Source organism: Aquila chrysaetos, chromosome 25 (assembly GCF_900496995.4).
Source record: "Aquila chrysaetos chrysaetos chromosome 25, bAquChr1.4, whole genome shotgun sequence".
In the NCBI taxonomy this organism is placed as follows: Eukaryota; Metazoa; Chordata; class Aves; order Accipitriformes; family Accipitridae; genus Aquila; species Aquila chrysaetos.
Genome location: NC_044028.1, coordinates 6,260,026 through 6,286,584, shown reverse-complemented (window position 1 = coordinate 6,286,584; position 26,559 = coordinate 6,260,026). Strand labels below are relative to the sequence as shown.

The window sequence follows — 26,559 nt, the reverse complement described above, 5'->3', positions numbered from 1 at the left end:
GGTAAGGGTAAGCCAGTGTGGTGGCCAAAAGCCTGACCTGGATGTCCACCTACCTGCCTCTGGTCAGGCTGTTCTCCCCTTCCCTGGGCACCTTCTCCCGGTGGGATGAGGCTGCTCCCTCCCTGGCTTCCCACACCGCCAGCTCCTGGCTTACGGCGTTGCCATCACGTTCCCCGACACGCCAGCTCCTCGCTGCCTTCCCTGCCTCGGGTCGTTCTGGAATAAAACAATCTTCAATTATTCCTCTCCCTTTTTTCTCCTTTTGTGCAATATATCATTTTTTAATTAAAAAAATGCCTTGTGGAAGTGTAACGGGCTATTAAATGTTTTGGTCCATAATTAACATCAAACCCCTGACTTAAAATCTTTATGGATTGAGTGAGCTCCATTAGCTGCTACATGAATAACGCTGCGCAACTCTCGGAGGCCCACGGGGTTCAAATCACCCCATTTCCCCCGCAAAGGGGAAAAAAAAAAAAAAAGAAGGTCCTCACTGGGGACTCGCTGCTCCTCTCCCTACAGCCACCGCATCGTGGGCCACCCTGGGGTGAGCAATGCCTGCCCTGCGCCCAGCGCTTCCCCACGGGAAGGATATCAGAGCCCCGTGACAGCCGGAGTCCCATCGCTTTGCACAGGGGAAGGCAGGATGCGACCCTGGAGGAAAGTTATCTCCCCACACAAATTGCTCCCTGGTAAATAGAGCAGCGGCGTTGCGAGCAGCAGGGTGAAGATAGTGATGCGATATCTCTCGTGGGCATCGGCGCAGTGGTGGCAAACCCCCATCAGCAATGACAGGCATGGGGTCACTGCTGATGACCCCATTGCTGATGGGGTGCTCTTGCAAGCAGGTGGCAGCGGGCATGAGCTATTGGGGACTTGCAGCACATTTCCCACCCTCCTTCCCAGCTCCCAAGGGAAGGACAGGAGCTGGCAGGTTGCCTTGTGGTTTTATACTCGTGCTGGCAGGTTGGAGACAAACCCCATGCATAGAGGAGAAGGCAGCAGGGTCCTGTGTGTTGTCCCTGAAGCAAAAAACCCAGCAGGCACCACATTTCGGCTTATGCCGGAGGTGGCCCCAAATCACTGCCCAGTGCAAGCTGCTCCCCACCTCCAGCCCAGGTGTAGAGTGTCCAAAATGCGGGCCTGGGGCTGCCCAACTTCAACAGGTCATTGATCATCATTACTGATGCATGTCCCAGGCACATGCTTGCCACCCTCTCCAGAGGACTTGTGGGGTTGAGGAGGTTTGAATCCCCTGATGATTCTCAGCATTTGCTATTATAAATTAATAGCATTTCATACCCCTGGATCACCATCCAGCGTTGGCTCTCGGCAGCAGTGACACATCTGTTGGGGCTGCCGGCAAATTTCAAGCGTTCCCATCCATGCTTTAAAGGTGGAAATAACTGGAGCTGAAGTACTGGTCCTTGATCCTGCTGGATTATGGATGACCAGCTCTTGATTGAGCAGATGAATGCAACTGCCACCTTGCCAATTTATGGTATTATTCCTTCTGGGCATCTCCACTGGCATGTTCATTATGGCCATTGGACACAAATTGACTCACTTCTGTATTCTTGGCTTTCTGAATGAAGCTGGAGTTAGGAGATACTGCTGTTCTCATTAGGTTTCCGCTGTGTACTTAGCTATTACCCTGCTCTTGCTAAGCAGCTCTGGACTGTCTTTTGGGCTTTGGTTGTGCATGGAATGAGCTGTCAATTCAAAAAGACTTGGCCGTATTTCATAGCCTGGCTTTCATTCAAATACCTCATAACAGCAAGGACATCAGAAGCAGACACTCTCCAAGGTATGAGAAGATGGTTGACTTTCAGCATTCTTCTGTTTTTCCCTTGTGCCTAAAATGAATTTTTCCTTGAAGTAAAGGAATCTTGGTCCACCTGGGACAAGATCCCACTGCAATCCCCAGTGCTACATTGGCATGGCAGCTTGGCCATCCTCTGTGATCCAACTTAACCTTCCAGCTCCAGCTCTTGGATGAGGAGGAGAGCCTGAGGATGAAGGCCAGGCTCTAGCGCTGTGGAGGAGATACTCATCTCCCAAGCAAAAGCTGCTTGGGAGAGCACCACCCCATGAACATGAACAAGCAAGACATGCTGCCATTGTGTCCAGAAGCTAGGATGCACCAGAGGCACAACTAAGGTGATCGTGATGTGGGAAAAGAAAGGCAGAAGCAGGCTTAGCATCATGGGCTATGTTAAAATGAGTCCAAGTCCCGGTGTGCCCCCGTTGTGGTGTGGGAGGGAGTTGGGACCATCTTCCCCTGGGCAGGGCTTGCCTGTCCCAGAGCATCCTGGGGGGAACCAGAGTGATATTTTAATAAGCTAAGTATTAGTTGCCTCCCCAGTCCCCTCCTTGAGACTGATGCTGGGCACTGAGGCTGAAAATTAATCGCTTACAGGGTTTTCATTTTTTTCATCATTTCTTCCTTTTTCTTTTTTTTTTTTTTTTTGATTGTCATTTCAGCTGTATTAAACTTTAAGTCAACAGAATATGGGATAAACAGCAGGGATTCTGCTGTCTCCCTTCTGGTCTCCTCCACTTCACCAGCCCCAGCCCTGTGGGTCAGCAGCAAGGTTTGCTGCACATAGCCAAGAGCCTGTGGAGAAAAGAAAGCTGGGGGGAGAGTCCAGTTTCTGCTTCTTTGTTTTCAGCCCTGCCCAGGAGTGGTATAAACTCAAACAGGCAGTGCTTCAATCAAGCTAGCTTCTGCTGAGTCAGCTCCATTTAAAACAGCCTTTCCAAAAGACCGCAAGTCTCAGAAACCCCAGCCAAGATTTTATGGGTAAATATAAAATGAATTAGGAGGCAGGTTTTAAAATAAAGGATTGCTCTTGGAATCCAGGGGTAACAATAATTTCTCGCGAGAATGCAGAATCTCTTAATCTTTAGCCCAAAGGTGCATGCTCAGCAGCGCGGCGGAGGCACTGCCAAGTGGAAGTGAATCGAGCTGCTCTTGGACACCTTGGTGGAGATGCCCCATCCTGGCCGCTGGCACACCGGCTGCTGCCCAATGTGGGCACATCTGTGTTGGAAGGAGCCCTTTTTTTGTTTTCTTTTTGCCTCTCTGGTAGCAACAATCCTCCAAGCTGGTTGAAAAACATCTCAAGGCAAGTCTATTCACTCAGAAACTGGTGATTCAACTCCACCTAATTGTTTGGAGGGGAGAGATTGATTTCATTGATGTTTTCAGCAAGGACGTTATCAAACAGGTTTCATTTGGATGGTGTCATTTCAGCTTGTCCATGCGGTGTGGCTGGGATGCTCCACTTTGTGTTGCAATAGAGTGGCTGAAAGAGATGGGGGGGAAAAATCCACTTTGAAGTATTTCTTCACTGCAAGAAAATAATCCAAAATGTTGACTTGTGCCCCCAATCTAGCACAAAATAAAATTTTTCTATCATGGAAGTTCTCACAAGCCGAAGTGTCTGGGCTTCATCCGGCCAGCTGTAGTGATTGCTGCAGGACCATCTTCCTTTGGACAATCCGGGAGGACCGGACATTATGTTGATGGCACCATAGGGACATGGAGAGGGTGCGATCCTGCCCCAGCACATCCCCTCTCCCCATGGATGTTTGCCAACCTGTCCCCAGTGTTTGTGTGTTTGTAGTGACAGACCCCTCCATCTCCCAGGTAACCCACTGCCATGGTCCATGAGCTGTTTTTGTCCTGATGTCTAACCTGATTTCTCTTGCTGTAATTTAAGCCGATTATTTCTTGTCCTGTCCACCATGGACATAAAGAACAGATTATTCTCTTCCCCTTGGCAGCAGCCTTTTAAGCACTTGAAGACTGTTATCACATCTCTTCTTCCATCATCTCTTTTAGGCTAAATAACCCAGTTCTTTCAATCTTTCTTTGTAGGTCAAGTCTTGTAGACCTCTGATCGTTCTGTTTCCTCCGCGCTGCCTGCAGCAGCGCCATCTCCTTTTTGATATGAGCTGCCAATACCAGAATCTACTCCAGCATAGACCTCACCAGCCCTCAATGGATGAGAAAGATTATTTTGTGAGTCTTGTAGGCCATGCTGCAGCTCATATATCCCAGGGCACTGTCTGCCTCTTGATGTGACACTGATATGTCATGTTCAGCTCATGACCCGCTATAATTCATAGACCTTTTTCTGGGGAACCGCTGCTGATTGTTTGTAGGCTTGGTGTTTCCCATGGGGTTTTGATGTGAATAGCAAAAGGCAAGAATGAAGTATCCTGAATGAAGGTTGCGTTCTTTTGTACTTGTCGGTTTCCTCCCCATCCTGATTTTGGTGTGTTCACGTATTCAAAGCACACCTTTGGTCAGGCTCTTGACTAGGCTGTATGATACCTGGGTTGGACGCTATTCAGTCCATGCTGAAGAGGCTTTATTGGTGATCCTTTAAGTTGCTGGCTCCCATTGCATCATAATTTCTAATGTTTTATCTCTTCTATGCATGTCATTTCACGGTCTAAAACATGCTTGTGTTTAACACTGGATAATCAGCATTTTATGCAAAAAAGATGAGATTTATAATTCTCTGCAGTCCACAGGGCACTGAAAAGCAGACCAGCATGGCCTGGCCCAATCCCCCAGGAGCTATGTTTAGAATGAGCTGGGTGTTTTTCCATGACTTGATTTTTTTTCCTTAGAAACTGGAGGTTTCTGTTCAGGACTCACTGGTGGAAAGCTGAAGGCTGGTCCCCAGGGCTCAGAGCTAAAGGGACTCACTGTGGGGACTCCAGACAGTCCCAGGGGAAGCACTTCCACCACCCAGACATGGAGTCAGTCTCTTGCTCCCAATGAACATTTAAAACTTTCACACAACGTGGAAAGCCACGGCCCCAGAGATGGGGCAGGACTCGCTGCTGCTCAGTGAGACAAGGGGAGAAGGAGGGGAAGGAACCCCCCATGGTCCAGGTGAGCCTCTGAGCCTGGGTCAGAGCTGACCTGTCAGCAGACCTCTCTCCGCCTGTCCTCCTCCTCCCCTGGGGCTATCCCGGCATCAGCTTTGTTCTCCTGCAGCACTGGAAATCCCAGCCGTGGGAAAGGTCTTGAGGGGAAAGAAATGCAGGTCACTGCTGGGACAGACTCTCCAGGCGAGGGAGTGCATGCAGAGGTACTCAGGTTATGATAGTAATTAACGTGGACATTACTGGTAATGGCAGAGCTGGTGCTTTAAGTAAGTGCACGGAGAGGCAGGAAATGACCCCCATCAATTTTTAAGATGTCAGCTGTTTCATGGGGCAGCTGCAGAGATGGGAACGACTGGACCTTGGTTTGTTAGGCAGCCCCTGCCCGCAGCCGGCAGCTGGATGCAAACGCGCTCCTGCCGCGCCGTGGGATGGACCTGCCTAGCTGCCTGCAGGGAGAGGGCCCTGGAAAGCTGGAAATGGTCCCCGTTCAGTGAGTGTGTTAGCAAGACTGTGGGTGACAGTGGGCTATTCGACTGTTCAATCAGGCGGTGCATTTACATGATGATGGTTTAGATGAGGGTCTCTGTGTTGCTGGTTGCAGCTATTCAGTCCATGCTTGCAGTGGGTCGCAATTCAGCAAAGCACGTTTGACTGCAGGTGAGGGCTTTTCCACACAAAACCCTTCTCATGCAGTGGAAGAACCCCTTTTTGGCTAGGTCCTGAGGAGTATTTCCAGTATTTGGGAAACCGCCCTGTTCCCACTGAAAACCAGGGGTCTTTTTTCCCCAGTTCCCGCAGAGTCAGGACAGAGACTGTCGCAGAGTGGGTGTTTTTATGGACTGGCTGCTCTCTCCCTTCGCAGTTCTAATTACGTTGTATATTTTGGAAATAAAAATGTCCTTTTTGATGATACTGGTCAGGAAAGCTCTCCAGCATTTCCAAGTACAGAGAGGGGGGAGAGGCAAGTGATCAAAAGCAGGCTGTAATGAGCTATCGGAGGCAAGCCCAAGGTCACCGGGGGCAGAAGGGCCATCGTCACACTGGCTTGTGATGCTCAGCCGGCTCCCCGCTCCCACGTCCCCAACATTGAAGCTGAGAGTTTGGGTCTGCACACCCTAAACACTCACTGGTGGACAGAGACAGTCCCTGCCGTGTGGGCACCATGGTTTAAATACACACGGTGGAGGGGAGGGATGCTTACCTCACTTTACAGAAGGGACAGACACAGGCCGAGACCAAGGACCCTGCTCTCCACAGGGGTAAAAGCATCCAGTTGCTCTCGTAGAGCTGGAAGCACTGCAGGAGTCATCTGCTGGGAGAGACACGGTCTTCGCAGCAGGCGGAGATCTAGGGAACTGATGAACGGCAATCTAGGGCATCAAAGAGCAGAGACCTGGATAATCAAGAAGAGATCTAGGGCACGGAGGAGCAGAGATCTAGATAATCAAGGAGCAGCAATCGAAGGCATCAAGTAGGGTTGCTCTAGGGCATCAAGGAGTGGAGATCTGGGGCACTGAGGAGTGAGACATGATCTATCTCACAGGGTTGCTCCCAGAGCACCAGCATCACTCCCAGGCTCGCAGTCTGATGCTGAGGGTCACGCAGGAAGGCAGAGATGGGACTGACGCCCAGCTCTGGGTGCTGGGTGCAGCCCTGACCAACCTTTCGTAGCCCAGGGGAGAGGGGAACAAACTTCCACAAGAAACTCCACGCAGCACAGTAAGCTCACAGGGTTGTTCAGGACAGCTGAGCCTCGACTGGCAGCCACGGGCTCCTCCGAGGGGGGACCACAGAGTTGCTTCAGCCAGCGGGAAGGAGCCTGCCTCCACATCACCAGCAGCAGTAAACATGATCTGTCTGAAAAATAGAGTCATGTTAACAGTTATTGATCTATAACTTTTAACCAATTTCTTTTTTACAATATTGGATCGCGTCCTAATTTTAGGTTTTTATGTTCGGCACTAGGCAAACTCTACTCCATCAGCAAAAAACAGCCCCTGTGGGCCAATCTGCGCCTTCCATTGAGCTGAGTGATAGAGGACTGGAACAATATTTTTCGACAGATCAGTTCCTGTTCAGGGTAGCGGTGGCCATTATGCAAATCCAGCTATAAGAAGTTTAAAAGTCTGGAACCATTATATTTCTTTATTTCATTAACATCAGTGCGAACGGGTGAGTTAATATGACAGAGCGGTCCCATTCCAGGGCTTACACAAAACAGCCCCCCCATCGTTTAAGAAGACTGGTGATTTCCCCTTACGGGTGCTCCCAGCATCTGTACTGGGGGCACTGAGGCATTTTTCGCAGCATGCAGCTGGGCAAGGGGTGGGTGACAAATGTCTCTGAGCAGATTAGCGCGCAGGAATCCTCTGCCCAAGCTGGCAGATGGCTGGGAGGGCCCTGCTCATTGCAGCAGGCAGACATCCAGGAGGATGGGGGGACAAGTAGGGGATCGATTACAAGGGCCCGATTTCCCGCTGGCTCCTTGGGGATTTTGCTCCCCCTCAGAGCACCTGCACAAAACCTCTTACATGGTATCCTCACCCCTAATTCACTGCACAGGCCGGGAGAAGTTGCTCAGGCAGGGATGCTCTGGTGTGCGCAGAGGCATAGGCATGCAGGATTCAGATTTATAGGGCAAGGCAGGAAGCATGAAAAGAGCGTTGTTAACCCCATTTCCTCCTGCTCTGGTGCTGGACACATAACATTTTCCTAGCACAACAGCAATACGAGGAGCTGAAGACTGATATAATACAGGCATGCTGTTACAGGGCAGAGAGATTTGTGCTCGAGCACGTGCCCTGGTGCCCAGGTGGCCGTCCCTCCTCTTCCATCATATCACCATTGTATATCAGCACCACCACAAATGTATGCCTTCACAGTCATCTCTATCCTCCCATGTATTCCCCATCTCCATCCCACCAAGGCACAGATACATTCACTAAAACAGCAATGCAGGAAGACACACATCCTTCTTTGTGGCCCCATTCAGCTGAGGGTATTAGTAACCAGCTCCTCTTTACAAATAGAAAACTAATATGTAGTGCTATCACACCAGCAAGGAAATTATGGGGTCCTGGAAATCAGCCCTTGCATTAGTGTCTTAAGGAAGGGAGTGGGTGATACCTGACCATCCACAAAAGCCAGCCCACCCTATGTGGTCCAGCAACCCTGTGAGAAGCTGACTGTCTTTCCCATACCATACATCGTCTTCCAGCCATATAACTCACACAAAAGAGACACAGACATATGCACATTTGCACGTGCATATGTATTCGCATAGATCTGGAAAATAAAGATCACAGCGTGCCACACTAATGGATCCCAGCACTATAATAGCTCCATTATAAATGGCAATGTCTCGGAGCATTACTGCTAAAGAGTCTACCTTTTAGTGTTGAAACTTTTAATTGATTTTTAAAATACACAATCAATCACAGTTAATCAAGGAATCATGAAGAACCTATTGTACACAAATACACAAAGACAGCATATAAACCACAATTAATGACTACTTAAACAATGGTAGGAATGAAAATAGGATTATTTATTAGTGTTTATGAACAGTAATGGATAAAGTAATGAAGCAGTAGCATGGGGGTGTGTTAGAAGCCAAAGTCTGTGATATTTAACACCAAGTGGCCATAAGTGACTTAGTGAATGGGTCAATGACACAATTTAGAGCAATCTTTCTAAAGGAAGGAGATGGTGTTTCTCCCTCCTCCAAACACTGCCATCGCCCTGCAGTTGCTGGCGGAGGTGATCCATCCTGAAGGAAGGTGGGGACCAAGCTGAGAGCAATTCCTGGGTTCTCACCACAAACCTAGCTTCTGTCCTAGGGCCAGGCTGCAAACCTGTCAGGCACAGCCTTGCTCCATGGCAGGGGGACCTGTAGACCCCTGCCAAAAAAGCCTCCAGGCTGCCTTTAGCCAAATGTCCATCTGTAACCTGCCAGGGAGGCTGTCTCTCCTCCTGAGGACTGTCTCACCATACACCAATACGGTTGGACAGCTCTGGCTTTAATATTAAGAAAAGCAATTAAAATCCAGCCGGGTGGCCTGTCCCAGCCTTGGAGAGTTGATTCCTCATGTCTCAGGATGGCATGCAGTCTGGCGGGCCAGAAAAGAGCGAGCAAAGCAAGGGCTGGAGCTTATTAAGCCTGTGCCTGAGCCAAGGACGGTGAGCTTGGACTGGGCAAAGGAGGTCAATTCCATGGAGGCAGCTTGGAGCACCCTAAGGTCGTCATTGACCACAGCTCCAGGTGGTCTGTCCAGGATTTAGTACAAAAGACTATTTTGCCTAAGCTGGCTTTATTCACACCCACATAGCAAGAGACTTGCAAGCCCAGAGCCATGCACTAAGGCATACACCCACCCATACAACCCTACCTATGCTGCCTGCAGACCCATTTTCCTCTTTGCTGTGCTGGATCAAGATCCTCCTGTGCCTCGTCGCAATGCCTGCTGTCCCCAGGGACGGGCAGAGACAGCGTGTTGTGGCACTCAGCCAGCAAGCAGTGGCAGAGCCCTGATCCCTCCTATAATACAGTCCTCACCTTGCTGCTGTGCACGCAACAGTTTGCAGCTTTGCAACCGGAGCCATTTCGTTTCTCTAAATTGATAAGCAGCAGCCAGGACCCCACTCCTAGCTGCCTGGCGCATGGTGCAATGGAGAGGCAGTGGTGAAGTGACTCCTGGTAAGGAGGAGGGGAGCGGGAGCGTCCAGAGGAAACTTTGTCCCGTTGCACCGTTCCCTTGAAGGCAAGTGCCAGCTAACCCCAACACACCACCAGCACATCACCCTAGCTGGTGTCCCTGCAGAAAGTGGGGGACTGGCGGAGTCCCTCTTTCCCTCCTGGGGCAGGAGCATGGGGATATGCTTGTGCACAGTGCACAGACATTTCTGTAGTGAGATGGAGGTCTCGAGCTTGACCAGGGACAGCTTTTAGCACTGGACTTAAACTCCTATTAGTCATCTCAGATCACAACCTTACTGTACTGTCAAGGCTTGGCATTGGAAGCCTGAAAAAGAGAGGATGGCAGGTCAGACCCCATAACCACATCTTCCCCGTGGTTTTGGTGTGGGGCTGAGGACGCTGCAGCCCCTCACTTCAAGCCCTGCCCACCAGCAGCCTCCCTCCCCACAGCGCTTGGGCTCGCTCACATGGATCAACACCTTCCTCTCCTTCACTGTCTCTTTTATTGCCTTGCAAGTTGGCCCCAGGATGTTTTATCACACCATAGCACATAATACAAATGAAAAACAAAGGGGAAAAGTTTGAATCATTTTTTTAATATATTCATCCCTGTGCAGGGGAACAATGATCCATCTGATTAAATCCGCATGCTAGAGTTTATTAAACCAGGTTGGCCTCTCGCTTTCTCTCTCCTTTAGGCAGGGACAAGCTCATTAAAATGAACATGCTCTGTTCCCTCCCTGTTGCAAACCCGCTTCGCAGCGTCACTGTGCTGCCGCTATCTCGTAGGCATCGCCGGGAGCTGATGAATAGGGCTTTGCAATTGAGTTTTCTCTGGCAGCAGCACAGTAGCCGAGCCTCGGTGTGGCTTTTTGGCAAAGGGTAGGACATGCCTTCAGCTTACCAGTGCCTCACGGCTGCTGTGAACGTGCATCCAAGAGGGTGTAAGAAAAGGCCCATTAAAATCGGAGGGAGCTGGGAGGGCAGGGACTGACCACCTCGCTCTAGCCCTGCCCCAGCACCTGATGTCTCATTTACCTCCTCATGGGCTCTGTTTCTCATCTGTAAAATGGGTTTGATGGTCACGGCTTCTCCATTAGGATAATTAATGTCTATAAAGCACTTTGGATCCTGCACTAAGAATAAACCCATCAGTAATGCCAAGGTGACAAGTGGGCATCTAAGACAGTCTCTCCCCTGGCAGCAGGTCCCTGCACAGGCTCCCGAGTCTGCCGGCAGCTGCCCACCCCGCAGCTCCCACTCTCCTTGGGCTACCCCAGGAGGGTCCCCAGCTCACCCAGCTACCTTCACTGGGGAGGCATTTCCAGCAGGCCAACATTTGCTGCAGCTCCTCTTCCTCCTCGGCAGCCCTTCAGATGCAACCTAAGTCTGTTACACCCTGGCGATAACAGTGGCTTAGGGCATATAATCCCTCCTTTACTTGACTTTGGGTTATTTTGAGCAGGAGATTAAAGGAGATTATCTGCATCACCTGAGATGCTACACTTTCTATCTCTACCCCCTTCCCTTCATCCCCGGGGCTCACCCAGTCCAAGGCAACAAACCCCCTCTCTCCCTCCCTCCCCTGTCCTCCACCACGCTCTTGTTTTGGGGCAGCTACCTGGCTGCAGGGCACTTCGATGTCGTGATCCATCATCAGCCTCATTTCCTAGACCCACCTTCTCACCTGGCCACCCAAATCCTGCACAACTGCATCCCAAGCCAAGTCCAGAGATGCTCCACAGCAGGGGAAGGAGAAAGGAGGGCACCCCGGCACACTGTAACACAAATTGGGATTAGCTGTTCAGTGGGCTTCTCCTTGAGAAGGAGGTGGTGGCAGAGAGGATAGAGAAAGTCCTCCTTTGGACACTAGGAGCTTGCGGCAGGGTGTGCTGGGTTCAACAGCAGCCACTTGTCTCCACAGCCAGAGGATAGAGAAGGATTGCCTGTTTGGAGCATCTCACACTATAAAAAAAAGAAAATAATCACACTAATACAGGAAAAGCACTGAAAAATGTCTGTTTCATGCCCAAGAAGGAATCCCCATCTCCTGGCAGCACCCAGCCATGGGCATTGCCCAGACAGGGCAGGGAGCTCCTTCCCATGTTCTGGAGACCACATGCTGCTCTCCAGCTCACTTCAGCCTGGATTTAGCAAAGCACTTAAGTGCTGGTTTGAATTCCTCCCAAAGCCTTGCTGAAATCAGTAGCTTTGTTGAATCAAGGTCTAAACAGGCAAAGCTACTAGCAGTGACCAGGGAAGTAAATTCTCCTTCCTACCTGAGGGAGAGATGCTCAAACGTCCCAGGGGTGGGGAGCAGCTACCAAGAAGCAGTAGTTCCCCTGCAAAGCAAACACCCACACATAGCGTCCCATCAGCACATGAGACCCGTGCACACGTTCATGGCAAGATCACACCTTCATGGGCTGTTTTTCCTCATTTCAGACTACACCAGGCTAGAATCCATCTGCCACCCTGGAAATTAATAGCAATCATTAAACAAAAAGAGCTGGCAAAAAGAAGCCTGAGGTGAAAAGCAGCTATTTCTGCCAGAAAAAAAATTAAAACTATTTAGACATACAGAAAGTCATTTATTACTGTGAAGTCCTCCCTCCACCTGGGGTTTAAATCTCATTACAGTTTGTCCAAAACAGATGTTACCCTTTTAGCAGTAGATTATTAACGATAAACTCCATTCCTCCAGAGAGGGTGGGTGTTCTGGGTTCACTTGCTTTTTCAACTTGGGTAACCTCCACAGGAAATGTTTATGAAAAGGACGGGCAATCCAAATCCTGGCATAGCTCCCCACTTCTATTGTCTTGGACTCCAAAGTTTTTCCTTCCACTCTCCATATCTTTTGGAGGTCTCCGAACAAGCAGGGAAATACAGCGGCCCAGAGAGTGGCCACAGACCCTGCTGAGGAGCAGGCATGATGTTGAGGAAGGGCTTTCATGTGCCACAAGCCCACGCTAACACACCAATAGCTCCTACTGCTGCTTTTCCACCAGCAGTTTGGCATTAACCACGTGTCAAGACAAAACCAGTTTCTCTTGCATGGAGCCTGGCATTACATGACCCATTTTTCCAAGCTTCTCTGCTTCTACCCACACATTTTTGGGTAGAAGGCCATTTGGTGACCCAGTGGTCCCTCACACCTGTGGCTGAGCATCCTCTATGGTCAAAGATGGGCTTTGCTTATTCCCACAAGTGCATGAGCATACTTCAGTGGGAAATCAGCTAGCCTTGAGAGGAACACTGACTGGCACCCAGTTTAACCAGCCAAGCCCACAGTAGAGCCACATCTTCGTTCTGTTTAGATTTAACGTAATAAAGATACCTGCTCAGGAATCTAGGAGCCACATTAACCACACTGTAAACACAATCAAATGAGACATTAATATCAGCTCCACACAAATACGGCCATCTGGCTGCCCAGCCATCTCCCTGCACATTGTGGGTAGGAGGAAGCGCATCCCCAGAGACCCTAGTAAATAGATGTTCTCACGATGCTTCTTGGAGCATGCCTGGGAAGCCAGCAAGTACCAGCTATTTTGGGACTCTTGATGGTGAAGCCAGTACTGGCATCTCAGGGATCTCTCAGAAAACATTTTTTGCTATCATCAGTTCAATTTTTTCCATACCCTGAGGGAAGCGGCAAGAGCTCTGCTGCTGGCCATGTATGTCTGAGCGCCCGTTGCTGGAGGAGAGTCGTTCCCTCAGCACAACATGTCTCGGGCCTTTAGGCTCTACGGCTCATAACCAAACGCTTCATGGAGCCCTGAAGGACCCCAAGGGAGCCCCAAGTAAGCAGTGTACTCACCTCCCTACAGCTGCGGGGTATCCTTGGGATGAGTCCATTGCATGTCCATTCGGGTTGTGTCAAAGGCATGGCAGAATAACTGCAGGGGCTGCACTGGTGGGAGGAAAAGGCTGTAAGTTCATGGCTGAAATTAAGCTGTTAAACAGCAGCTGATGTGAATAAACACCCACAACCATCTTATGACCTCTGCCCTCTGACAGAGGGTACAGTCACAGCTATCTCGCATCCCTCCATAACCTCACGTGCTAATCTGCACCAACCCTTCATCCTCTCACCCCCATCCCGGACCCAGCTGGAGCACAGACCTGCGACATCCAGGCCCACCAAGGCACCACCACGCAGCTGGGACCACTGTCCCACATCCCTCAGCTCCTCTTAGCACCGCAGGGACCCAGAGGGTACAGCGGGGCTGGACACCCTCTCTTCATGGAGGCCGACAAACTAAGGTGCTTGTGGCATGGATATTTGTTTGCAGCATGGGTATTTGACCCGTGAGCGGTGTCCTATAAACTTTTTAGCAGGAAGGGTGCCTATTTCCACTGCTGAAACAACAGACCCAGAGCCTGTTAAAGTGTTTTTCTGTAGAAACACGGCATCTGTTAGGTTAAGAGGTCAGGACATAGGCAGGATTGGGAATGTTGCAGGGGACCGGTCTTGACCTAGGGAAGGAGAAGAGGGTCCCTCCTCCAAGAGCTGACAAACCTGAGCTCCTCCAGCAGAGCCGTGTACAGGAGCGGGGCCGTGCTGGGTAAGCTGTGCGTGGAAGGTGGTCATGCTTGGTTTCCTCTGCAATGCTGTTATCCTGAATAAACATTAGATTGGTTTTGGAGAGCTGCCCAGATGATCATTAACCTTCTCCTGGCCCATGACAGGAAGCCAGCCTGCAGCACTGAGCTAAAATTAGGCCTGTAGGGCACTGGGGCTTGCCAGATATTGCTATATCTGGGCAGAACCCCCTTCAAAAAGTGGACAGCCAGCGGGTCCAGCCTTAAGCTGGGGTCCTTGGCTCCAGAGGACATGAGGTAGATCATTCAAATCACAGAATAACTTAGGTTGGAAGAGACATCTGGAAGTCTTCTCCAACCAGAGAAGCAGGACCAACTTCAAAGGTGAACAAGTCAGTAAAATGTTACCAGAGGTGTTCGCCTACAGCACAGCCACAGCGATTCCTGTGTGCAGGACACTTGCTGATGAAAAGGTGAATTCTTTTCCTCCTACCCAGAGATCACAGCAGACCATTACCACGAAGTCCTACATCTGCTGTATATTTTCTTGTCCATCTGCCAACACTCAGCAGTACAGTCCACATAGAAACTGCGACTGAGGTAGGCACTGGCCAGAGACCCACGCTTTCTGGCTTGAGACACCTTCACACAGGAAGAGTGGGACAGAGAGGGAAAAGTCCTTTTGAAAATATGACCATAAAAAAAAAATCAGAGCAAACAAAGCACTTGCACCTCTGAAAGTAATTTCTAACAAAGCTAACCATTTCATGGATCCACCACCAGATTTCATGCTGTATAAGAGTGGATTCTCCTGTCTGGGATGCAAAGGGTTATGCAAGCCTCCTGCAAAAATAAATTAATGAATGAAAGCAGTAAAGCCCTCTTCCAAAGAGCAGCAAAGATCTGAGCAATGATGACAATGCAGCAGAGACAAGGCACAGTTCGGATTGTCAGTGCTGAGGAACACCAGCGGCTTTGCTTCCCAGCACGGGGCTGGCTCCCTCCGTTGTATCAGTGCTGGAAAAACATGCTTTGATCTTCAGCACTATTTACGGGGAGGGGGAAACGGGAGCCCTGCTTCCACACCAGAACTCTGGTTTCCCCCAGCCTAACGTCAGGATAACCATCCCATAATGGAATTGTGATTCAGACTGATTATTTCTAAGGAAGAACCCCATCAAGTAAATACTAGAGAGGCTTTCTCCCATGGAAACACACTTCTCTCTTATTACTACTGTTGTACCTGATCAGAGCTCTTAGTTCTCTACATCCCCTAAAATCTTTTCCCTCTTCACCTTCCTCTGCCCCTCTAATTGCACTCCTTGGCTCTTTGAGGGCTCAACTGCACTGTCATGGGCTGGAGCTGACATTTCATATCTGCCTGTGCTGATATTTCAGAAGGCTGGTTTAATGCACAGGTAACTCAGCTGGGCTTAAGAGGTTGTTCACCAGGAAGATCATTTATGCATTTACTTAAACTCAGTGGAGAATTTTGCTCAGTGGCCCACAGCAGTGTGCAATAGTGTTGTCATCCCGATAGACCCTGGAAGCTAAGCAGCATGAGATGGATGTAAATGACTTCAGACTGCAGCTGAGTGAAAAGCAGAATATCTTTATTTCCTGAAATCCCAAGAGCTAACCCGTCTTGAAAATATTGTCATTTTAACCCAGAATTTATTTTGCCATAGAACAAAAAGGTTCTTAAAAACGTTTGTGCGAACAGGTTTGTTTTGGCCATTCCCAGATTGCGGCGCTGGCCTCAGTCTGGCTAGTGGAGGCACGACGGCTTTGAACTAGGGCTCCCATCAGACCCTACAGCACCCACAAGTTTACAGCTAAATTGGCCTGAACCTCAACTTCCAAGAAAGATCATAGCTTTTCAGCCAAAAGTTTAATTTTGCAGAAAGTGCATTTTACACCAGAAAACCATTTTACTGGAGAGTTCCCCATGCAACCAGCTGCAGAGTAAGCTGCCTTTTATTGAAATCCATGTCAGGCAGCAGCAAGGGCTGTTCAAAGGGAAGGTGAGGCAGGAGCCAGGGGTGACCCCAGCCCAGGGGGTCCCCTCCCCACCCAGGGTGGTGTCTCCCAGCACACGAACACAGCAGGCAAGGTGCTGGCAACAGGGTCCACGGACAGTCCCAGGCGAGACAAGAGATGAACCATAGCCAGGGTCCCGTCAAGGAGTCCAGCCAGGAGCAAAAGGAGATGGGGCCAGGGGCAGCAGCGAGCACAAGTTACAGTGCATGTCGCAGGGGTCCATCCAGGAGATAAGCCACCTACCACACAGGCCTGAGGTCTATCCTGGAGGCAGGACCACAAGCAGGACTGGAGACAAGCACAGCACCAGCAAGGCTCAGGAAGGGGGCTGGAGACCCAGGGCTGGGTTTATGTAGAGCTCCTGAGCCCGTGGGCAGAGGGTGTGGGTGGAGGCCCTAGGTGGGGCCAATCAAGGGTCATTAGTGTCTTCACGGCCTTGCCAACCAGATGCATTTCACGCTCCTCAGATTGACATTCATTCGGCTGCTGGTCTGCAGAAAGCGTCCCATGCCGACTGCAAAATGAGCCAGCAGCCAGCGAGTCTGTGGACACCGAAGAGCCATCAGGGCCTTGATCTCTATTGACTTGTATTCCCCTTGATAGGAACAACCCAAGGAGAGAAACATTGGCCCTAGCACTATATAGAGCCCATGAGTGTCGATACACCAGCAATAGTAATGCCCCTGTATAGAGACCAAGTGTGTAACTTCTGTTTGTTTCTCCCAGCCTACCCCAGAAAAGTGATCTCTTCCCCATCCCTTCCACCTGGCTACTTGTTGTCTAGTCTGTGACCTCCCAAGGTCTCAGTAAAAGCTATCCTGTATGTGATGCTGGGCACTTCTCTCTCAGCCTTCCTTTACCTCTCTGCTTCATTCCTTCTTCATCTTTCTTCAAACCTCAGTGGAAAATATATCTCTTCTCCCTTGCCTATTTTTCTTAAATAATAAATAATAGCAGGAGAGAGAGTAGAATTGACTGGAGAACTCTATTATCTAACACCGTGAGGCATTTGGGAATAAGGTTGGGATGCACAAAATGCTGCCTGAACTCTGTCTGTGGAGGCAATATTAGTACCAGGACCTCTGGATATAAAATGAACTTGAATTTTACAGGCGCGGGCATCTTTATTATTCAGCGTGGTTATGATTCTGACCAACATCACCTGGCAGGAGGTGTGTAGCAAACACCAGGAATACGAATGAGCAGAAAAACCTGCCTGGAAGCCTCCTTTCCCCACCTGACATATACAGGATGGACGTCAAGCCATTTAGGGGAGACTTCATCACTAATAAATGTTTTCTCTGCCATCTTGGAGCTGCCTCCTCAGATTATTTTACACATAATAAAAAGCCAAGGTTAATTTTAAAATTTGGTGCCTGTTAGCCAAATTTTCCCTCCCCACCTCTTCGGGTGACTAAACATTTATAATTCGTAATGTATCACTCCTGTTTTGCTATGTCTCTCTTTGTAGTGGGGCTCCTTCATTTATGATAAAATGGCCTGAGTGGCTGTGAAAAAGGGTCTAAGAGAAGCTGAAACACAGCCAGCTGGAGATGGAGCAGCTAGAGAGAATGAAGTTACGGGGATGCAGAAATGCCAAGGAAAGGAGCACTGTTGCGTGTATGCGTGTATACGCACGCACACACAAACGCGCATGTTAATCTGGCTCCTTGCCTTCACTCAGTAAATCTAATCCACAGTTTGAAATAACTCATTCAGTAGAATAACAAAATTAGGAATTGAGTGCCAGGACAGCATATTATTATGTGCGCTGCCCAGCTCGCTCTCCCTCTACCTACCCAACCCCCACGGCTGCTTTGTTTGCTTCCTTGCAGCTGCTGCTCTGGTTTAATTTACGGAGATGCCATTAATCGGGCGGTAGAAGGAAAAACTTACCAGCCAGCCTGCACTGGTTTTTGGAGCCCCAGCTTTGCCTTTCCCTTTCGACCTCCCTTGCTGTGGGTTTTCAGCCAGGATGAGGTTGCTGCTGGTCATCCAGTGCAGGCTGCAACTTCGTAGACATCACAAAATCACAGCGGTCCCTCTTTGCCGCTGGGCTGTTGATGGGGACCAGGGCTGGAGAAGCAAGGACAGGTAGGAGGGGAGGACATCACAGGTCAGGGCTGAGGATTAGCAGGGCAAAGCACGGATCCGGGCTCCAGCAGGGATACTGGAGATCAGAGGCAATGCGTAGGACCAGCAAAGAATGAGGGAGTTGTCATTGCCTCTTTGCTGGCCTCTGTAAGCCACATGAGCCCGACATCTTCTCAGCTGGTCAAACCATGCTGCCCTATGACAGCAGAAGGAAAGGGAAATACAGCAGTGTCTGCAGTGCACAGGTAACTCTGGGCAGGAATGATTTTTCCTGCAAGGTACTGGGTGGGTACCATGGCCTCCCCATGGACGTGGCCTGTTGTCATCATCAGCATGGTGCCACAGTTCAAGATAACTCCAATATTGAGATTAAATTCATCATTTCAAATCATTGTTATTGTTATTCCACGCCGTCTTCCTTCCTATCTTTTGCTTCTTTCTCAATCGGTGAAGGAGAACCCCAAATCTCCACTTTCCTGGTTGTTTTTCACATTAGAGTTGTAGGTGGTTTGTTCCCAGATTTTCCCAGGCACCTCTGTGGAGGGTCAGAGGACTGGGAAATGTGGTGTGCAATTAGGTTACCAGGAGAATAAAACCAGGACAGCTGGGCAAAGACAAATCAGGCAGGCAGGAGGGTTAAAACACTAGCTTATCTTACTGATTTTTATCCAGTTTGTGGGGAAAAGGCAGGGGGGTCTCTCCCCTGCTCTCCAGAGCCATGTCCCAGCTGCAGGAGATCAGGGACAACAAAGGCTCCTTGGCCGACCGGCTGCTCTATTTCTAACCTGCAAGAATCAAGCCCGGGATTTCAGAAGCAGAAACGAACAGAAAAGGGAGATTAGAGGCGAGGTAAAAGGTAGAAAAGTGAAGAAGGAGAAACCTCTTGGATGTCTGTTATCTGCTGTTACAGGGAGATGAGTCGGGAACCACTGCAAGTGCCCCTGCTCCCATCCTGCCTTGCAGGATGCTCGGTGCTTGGCTGATGTCGCAGTGCACGCACGCAGGCACACACCCACATGCACCCACGTTGGCGTGGTGCTGGGAGGGAGGCTTTCAGAAGCCAACAAGATGAACAATTATGCCTTCTGTGCAAAGCAACAAGACCCACTTCTCCACTCCCCAGTCATGTCCCGGCAATCTAATAAAAAGGGAGATTAGCCCCTCTTTCCTCTCTTACATCTCCTTAATGCTGTCATTTTATTCACACTTTGCAAAGCAAATAAACCAGCAAATTGCCTGCTTTAATGAGCTGAAATTAAACTCAGGCTGCTGATAAAATGCCTTTTCTCCTTTCTGTTGTTGGGAAGGACTCGTCTGATAGGCAACGTACAGGAAAGAAGAGAAAACACACAGCAGGAGCCTTATTGAACGTGTTTGAGTCATTTACCATTGCTGTTCTTCATCCCCGACACCTCCGATTAGATGAGGGAGGCACATGGGTGATGAGAAGGCTATAGGGGATCAGCCTGGCAAGGTCCGTGGAGGGTCTGGCTCTGCTCTTTGCTCACGGGATTGTCCTGCTCCACTAGCTAATGCCCCCTGACACAGGCTGCAGCCCACAGCCTCCCCAGGTGGGAGTAACAGGGAACCTTCCTCTGCAAGAAAAAGACTGGTTTGGCTCTGCAGAGCAATCCCAAACACAAGCTTGCCCAGAGAGGATGGTTGGGTCAAAATGGGAGTTAGAGGAGACAGAATAAGTGCTTGCTAAAGAGAATATGCCAAGATGCATCACTCCTTGCGTGCTGTCTCAGTTTGGCAGGGCTTCCCCTGCCTGCGGGAGGTCCCTGTAATGCACAAGCCCATGGAGGAGGACAGGGAGATGCTCGTGCCAAGGGCAAGCACTGCAGGGCAGCAGGCAAGGAAAGCCTGTGCCATCCCAAAGGGACAACTGGGGCAAGCCATCGTTTATGGCTCTGGGGGCCAGGAATACTTCTCCCACACCCTTAGGGGCAATGTGCACTGCCACAGGAGGCAGTCTGCGGAGCTGGAGACCAGGCTGGTCCCTGTGACAGAGGAGAGCGGGCACGACTAAAGCCCAGCTTGCAGCTGGAGGGAGAGAAAGTCTCCACCTGCAACACAATTTTCATCCCAACAAGAGGAGCTCAGGGCACTTTCAGTCTCCCACAGCCCTGTGAAGTGCTATCATTATCTCACGGTACCGGAGAGGAGGCTGGAGCGCAGAGAGGTTAATTGAGTTGTCCAGTGCCAGGAGGGATGTAGCAGCAGACGTCTTTCAGCCCGGTATTGCAGCCCGTGCTTCACCCGTCAGCTGGGGAGGTGGTAAGGGGGGACTCTCACCTGCAGTGCCCCAGGGAGCATAGTCCTTCTTCCCTTCCTCACTGGCTCGAAGGACTCGGTTATGCCAAAATGGGCTTCCAGGTCCTGGGAAAGCATCCCAGGGCCGGGACAGCACGTCCTTGCAAATGTGCTCCTGCCAGTGCAGCAAGTATTGTTCCCCAAAATAGGGTTACCAGCAATATCGGTGTCACTGTGGTGATGTAAGGGCTTCAGCTGGAATAGCGATGTAAAAGCATGGTAAAGTCCAGGTTTCTACCCCCCAGGAAGGAGGAGACCTGAGATTTGGCTGCCTTGCCCTCAGCATCCCTTCCACCCAGGTCCCATTTCTAGTAAACTTTTGAAAACTTGGTTTTGTTGAGCTTTCTGCCAAATGTAGCTGGGATAGGACAGTACCAGGCACTGGGGAGGCAGAGAGAGACCTGCGAGTACCCAGGCAGGGCCCCGCAGAAGCATCATCTTAGGGCCAGTACATCTCACCCACATGCAACTGCACAACCACCGCAGACGGTACAGCCTGCGAGAAGGGTGTACCACACGCCGTGCCCTCTGGAGGGGCACTGAGGAGACACTCAGTGTTGTTGTTTTTCCCCACAGCCTCACCTCCCCTAGCAGCTGGTGGGGCGTCTGCTGGAGGACAAGGCGGCCAGAGAGTCTCATGTGCAGAGAGCTGATGCGAGAGCAGATCTCGTTATTCATGTAATGGAAACCCAACTGTGCCACCAGGGAATAGACTCATTGTTCACAATCCAGAAAGAACAAATAAATTGTTTTACTGCTTATTATTACTGGCCTGTTTACTGAGGTATAAGCTGTGAACAGTTAACAGGGATCTCTGCAGTGAAACATGGTCTGCTTCATTGCCTGGTATCACAGGTGGAAAAGAACCTGGTTTCTTCAGAACAAGGGTGAGAGTATGGTATCTGCATCTAAATGCCCCCTGACAATCATCAGCCTCATGCGATTTGCAGGCGTGCAGCACCAAGCACAGTCCCTTCACTGCCTGGGCACTGGGAAATGGTTTGGAAACCAATTTCTGGATTTATACTATTTTGCAGATCCAATGAAAGACAATTTAGATGTAAGATGTGCCCCTGTGTCCTTCATGGATGCCCAAGAAACCTCCAGTTCCTGCCAGCTGTGTTTTCAAGGAGTGCCTGCCTCCTACAGTCTGCCCTGGCACAAGCGAGACAACCAGAGCTCCTGTTCCCAACAAAAGTCCCAAGAAGGATTTTTCTAGCTAGGCCGTGATATTTTCTCCCCATTCGTGGGCAACTCCATCTCTGCCGCAACACCTCTCTGCATCTGTCCTACCAGCTGAGAGAGCTGTTTGGCAGTAGAGATGTCCATGGATGATGTTTTCAACATCTTGCGGAAAAGGACGATTGAGGAGATGCTCATGCTCATGCACTTTTGCCTTCCCGTTTCCCTAAGAAATCACAACAGGAAGTAGAAATGCTGTCCATGGATATTTAAGTTTAGTCAAAAATGCAGGAAAAAATAATGGAAAATGTGAGCCAGGAATGAGAGTTTTTCTGTGGGAAGTGAGGCTGCTGGCAGCCCCATAGGTTTGTGTCTAGTGAAGACTCCTCCTGGTCTTCAGACAGCTGTTTCTGGGTGGGGAGTGAAGGTCTTGTCCCAGCTTCTGCAAATACTCTTGTTATGGCACTGAATGGTTGAGGGTCTTCCTCACCTCCACAACATTTCACCCAGGAGGGAGAGAGAAGTCTTGGAGACAGGCAGCAAGCCCCAGCCGTGGACAAGGACATCGGATGGTGGACAATCACGCTAGTGTGTTTTGCAGTCAAAGAGTGCCCTGAAACTACTGCTCAGGTTCCCAGAAACAGGACAGGCGCTTGAGGCTGGGCTTTATCCTAGATGCCACGCAGCAATGCAGTCAGAGAGACACGGTGTCCTCAATCAGCATCCCCTTCTGTGGGCACTGCTGCTGCGCACACCAGCACACGAGACAGTTAGGATTCCCCTCAGCAAAACGCTGCAGCATCAAATCTACATCAGAGCGAGTTGTCTAGACTTCGTCTGCTCTCAGCGGAGAGGAACAGACACTTCTGGGGCATCACTCCTCTCCTCCTAAGGTAGACACCTAAATAGGTCAGACGAACAGTGCCCTGGATGTGTGTTGGTCTCTCAACTGCCTATAATGTGATGCTGGATGATGGGCTCAGAGGATGACCTCCATGGTCAGTGACCACCTTCCCTTTTGCTGCCAAACGCTGCTGGTGGCAGCACCCAGATAAACCAAAGGCTCCTTGAAAGGTGGTAGCCAGAGTTAGAAGGCAAGTGCCAAACATTAAGAGGGCAGTTGGATGCATCTCCAACGCCTCTAAATGCTAACTGTCTTTCCTTCATGTTTAGTTTGTGCTTGTGATTTGTTTTGAACAGGTGAGGCGAGAGATCGAGCTGGGACAGCCAGACCTACGGAGGCACATGGAGATGGGGACCAGTGCCACGATGGGCAGCAAAAAGAAAACGAGGAGAGGTACTATAAAAAGTGAGAGGAAGGCTTGTCTCTAAGCCAGAGGGACTCCTCCGCCCGGGCACCTACCTTCATGACTCCCTCCCCGAGACGCCAGAGACCTGGTGATGTGGGACCAGCCTCAGCCACCCAGGCCTTGGTAGTAGCCCCCAGCCGGTGGCTGCCGAGTACCGTGGGCACCGAGGTCCGCTTTCTCCACGAATGCTTCCCCCCCGTCTCCAAGCCATGAGGAGAAGGGAGAGGCGAGCGAAGCTGCTGAAGAAGCACTAGCCCACGTCTTCCCGGCCCCCGTCCCGCTCCCCGCATCCGGCAGACCAGGAACCCCTTCTCCGCGCCACCCTTCCAGATGGCAGGTCGCCGGTGGGCCGCGACGTCAGCCCTCTGCATGTGCGTGGCAGCCGTCTCTCTCCTGCACGCTGGCGGGGTGCGGGCAGACTGCTGGCTCATCGAGGGGGACAAGGGCTTCGTCTGGTTGGCCATCTGCAGCCAAAACCAGCCCCCCTACGAGTCCATCCCCCAGCAAATCAACAGCACCATTGTGGACTTGCGGCTGAACGACAACAAGATCAAGAGCGTGCAGTACGCCTCGCTCAGCCGCTTCGGCAACCTGACATACCTCAACCTGACGAAGAACGAGATCTCCTACATCGAGGACGGTGCCTTTTCAGGACAGTTCAACCTCCAGGTGCTGCAGCTGGGTTACAACCGACTGAGGAACCTCACCGAGGGCATCCTCCGGGGCCTGGGGAAGCTGGAGTACCTCTATCTCCAGGCCAACCTCATCGAGTCCGTCACCCCCAATGCCTTCTGGGAGTGCCCCAACATAGTGAACATTGACCTGTCCATGAACAGGATCCAGAGACTCGACAGCAACACTTTTCGGGGCCTAAACAAGCTTTCTGTCTGTGAACTCTACAGTAACCCCTTCTACTGCTCCTGCGAGCTCCTTGGCTTCCTGCAATGGCTGGAAGCTTTCACCAACATGACACGCACGTATGACCGGATGCAGTGCGACTCCCCGCCTGACTACATGGGCTACTACTTGTTAGGCCAAGGCCGGACTGGCTACCGCAATGCGCTGAGCATGCTCTCTTCCCTTTGCACCGGCGGCTCCTACACTGTGATCCCTCGTTTTATCCCTCCCAGGTACCAGGTGACCACGGTGCCCTCCGAAAGCCCCTGCTCCGAGGAGGAGTGCTCCTCCGGCGACGGCACGACCCCGCAGTTCTCCCTCTTCACTCCCATCGGTGAAACAGAGGTGCGCCCCAACATCCAGGTGAAGCACCTCAACCACAACTCAGCCGTCCTCACCGTGCAGATTCCCTACCCATTCAGCAAGATGTACATCCTCTCCCAGTTTGAAAACGGCTTCTCCTCCATGATCACCAAGCTCAGGAAGAAGGAGGAGAACATCACCGTGAGCAACCTAGTAGCACAAAGAGATTACACCTACTGTGTAGTCTCTGTCCACCAGTACTCGAAGTACAACCACACCTGCGTCACCATCACACCCACCAGACCCAACCGCAAGGAGCCAGTGCCCACCCCTTCCACTGCCACTCATTATATCATGACAATCCTGGGCTGTCTCTTTGGCATGGTGATTGTCCTGGGCGTTGTGTATTACTGTCTCCGGAAGAGGCGCCAGCAGGAGGAGAAGCACAAAAAGGCTGCCGGCAGCATGAAGAAGACCATCATTGAGCTGAAATACGGGCCAGAAATGGAGACCACCAGCATCACCCAGCTGTCCCAGGGACAGATGCTGGGCGGGGAGACAGTGACCCGCATCCCCTACCTGCCTTCCGCTGGCGAGGTTGAGCAGTACAAGCTGATCGACAGCAGCGAGACCCCCAAGGCCACCAAGGGCAACTACATGGAGGTGAGGACGGGCGAGCAGCCCGAGAGGCGAGACTGCGAGCTGTCCCTGCCGCCAGACACCCAGAGCTCTGTGGCTGAGATCTCCACCATTGCCAAGGAGGTGGACAAGGTGAACCAGATCATCAACAACTGCATTGATGCCTTGAAATCTGAGTCCACCTCCTTCCAAGGGGTGAAATCGGGGGCAGTCTCCACGGTGGAGCCTCAGCTGGTGCTCTTATCAGAGCAGATCCCCAGCAAGCACGGATTTCTCTCCCCCGTCTACAAGGAAAGCTACAACCACCCTCTCCAGCGACACCACAGCATGGAGGCGGCCCCCAAACGCTCCAGCACCTCTTCCAGTGGCTCCATACGGAGCCCCAGGTCCTACCGCTCCGAGGGATCGGGCCACAAATCAGAAGCCAAATACATCGAGAAGACATCCCCCACCACCGACACCATCCTCACTGTGACACCGGCCGCGGCCATCCTGCGGGCGGAGGCGGAGAAGATCCGTCAGTACAGCGAACACCGGCACTCGTACCCCAGCTCGCACCAAGGGGAGCAGCACGACAGCATGGCAGGGCGAAAGCCCTCCATCCTGGAGCCTCTGACCCGTCCTCGCCCCAGAGACCTGGCCTATTCCCAGCTCTCGCCTCAATATCACAACCTGAGCTACACCTCCAGCCCAGAGTACACCTGCAAACCATCGCACAGCATCTGGGAGCGCTTCAAACTCAACCGCAAGCGGCACAAAGACGAGGAGGAGTATATGGCAGCCGGCCATGCCCTACGCAAAAAGGTCCAGTTTGCCAAAGACGAGGATCTTCACGACATCTTAGACTACTGGAAGGGCGTCTCTGCCCAGCAAAAGTCCTGAGTCCTCACACAACTCGTGACTTAACACACTAACTGGACCAAAAGAAATCTGCAGCAGCTATTTTTATTTAGACTGTCTTTGAAACAAAATAAAATAAAAAAAAAATCAATAAAAATAAAAGAGAGAACAAATTATGAAAATCTATAAATATTCTATATAATATATAAAATGAGATATTAAAATGTCCTCACCCTGGTGAGACGCACCAAATTTGAACACAAACTTTACAAAAGAAACAAACTGTGGAGTGAAAAAAAAAAAAGGTTTTGTTTCATTTCAATTTTTTTTAAAAAAATAAGAAAAAAGAAAAAATTGAATATAAAAAGAAAGTGAAAGAGTGGGCAGAGAGCTGAGGTCTGGTGTTTCCCGATATTGCATTGCATGAGTCCCTATTCCGTGGTTTTGTGGATTCTTTGTGAACAGTTTGTGTTCTTCCTTCCTTCCCTTCCAAAATCAACAGCAACAAAAACAGCAACAAAAACCAAAAAGAGACCAGAAGGAGATCCATCCTTTGGGCTGTTTTTGCAAACGGAGTCTTCCAGTTTAGACTTTTACCCGGTTGAAGGCCCGTTCACATTTTCACTCACTGAGAGGTTTTACCACACATTGCATTGTAAACCGAAGTCGTTAATTGTACAGAGAAAATTTCTATATTTGCAATGTTTGCTGTATAATGAGAAAGAGAGAGGAGAAAAAAAAAAACCAATACTACATCTACTAAAAAATATATATATATCTCTATATTGA

At 50.5% G+C, this 26,559-nt stretch overlaps 1 protein-coding gene and 1 long non-coding RNA gene across 4 annotated transcripts in view; one reads left to right on the top strand and one right to left on the bottom strand.

The window, feature by feature from the left end:
• ELFN1 (extracellular leucine rich repeat and fibronectin type III domain containing 1) overlaps positions 1 to 26,559 on the top strand; it is a 109,646-nt gene extending 83,087 nt beyond the window's left edge. For all 3 annotated transcript variants that reach the window (XM_030001994.1, XM_030001995.1, XM_030001996.1), the window contains one exon: positions 22,982 to 26,559. In XM_030001994.1, the coding sequence (XP_029857854.1) occupies positions 23,422 to 25,812 (2,391 nt within the window). In that variant the 5' untranslated portion in view covers positions 22,982 to 23,421 and the 3' untranslated portion in view covers positions 25,813 to 26,559. The remainder of the gene's footprint in view (positions 1 to 22,981) is intronic.
• Positions 2,699 to 23,083, bottom strand: LOC115335790. The gene is made up of 4 exons (XR_003921536.1): positions 22,980 to 23,083; positions 21,063 to 21,068; positions 17,729 to 17,736; positions 2,699 to 2,709 (listed from the first exon to the last, which is right to left on the bottom strand). It is a non-coding gene; the product is annotated as an uncharacterized LOC115335790 (long non-coding RNA).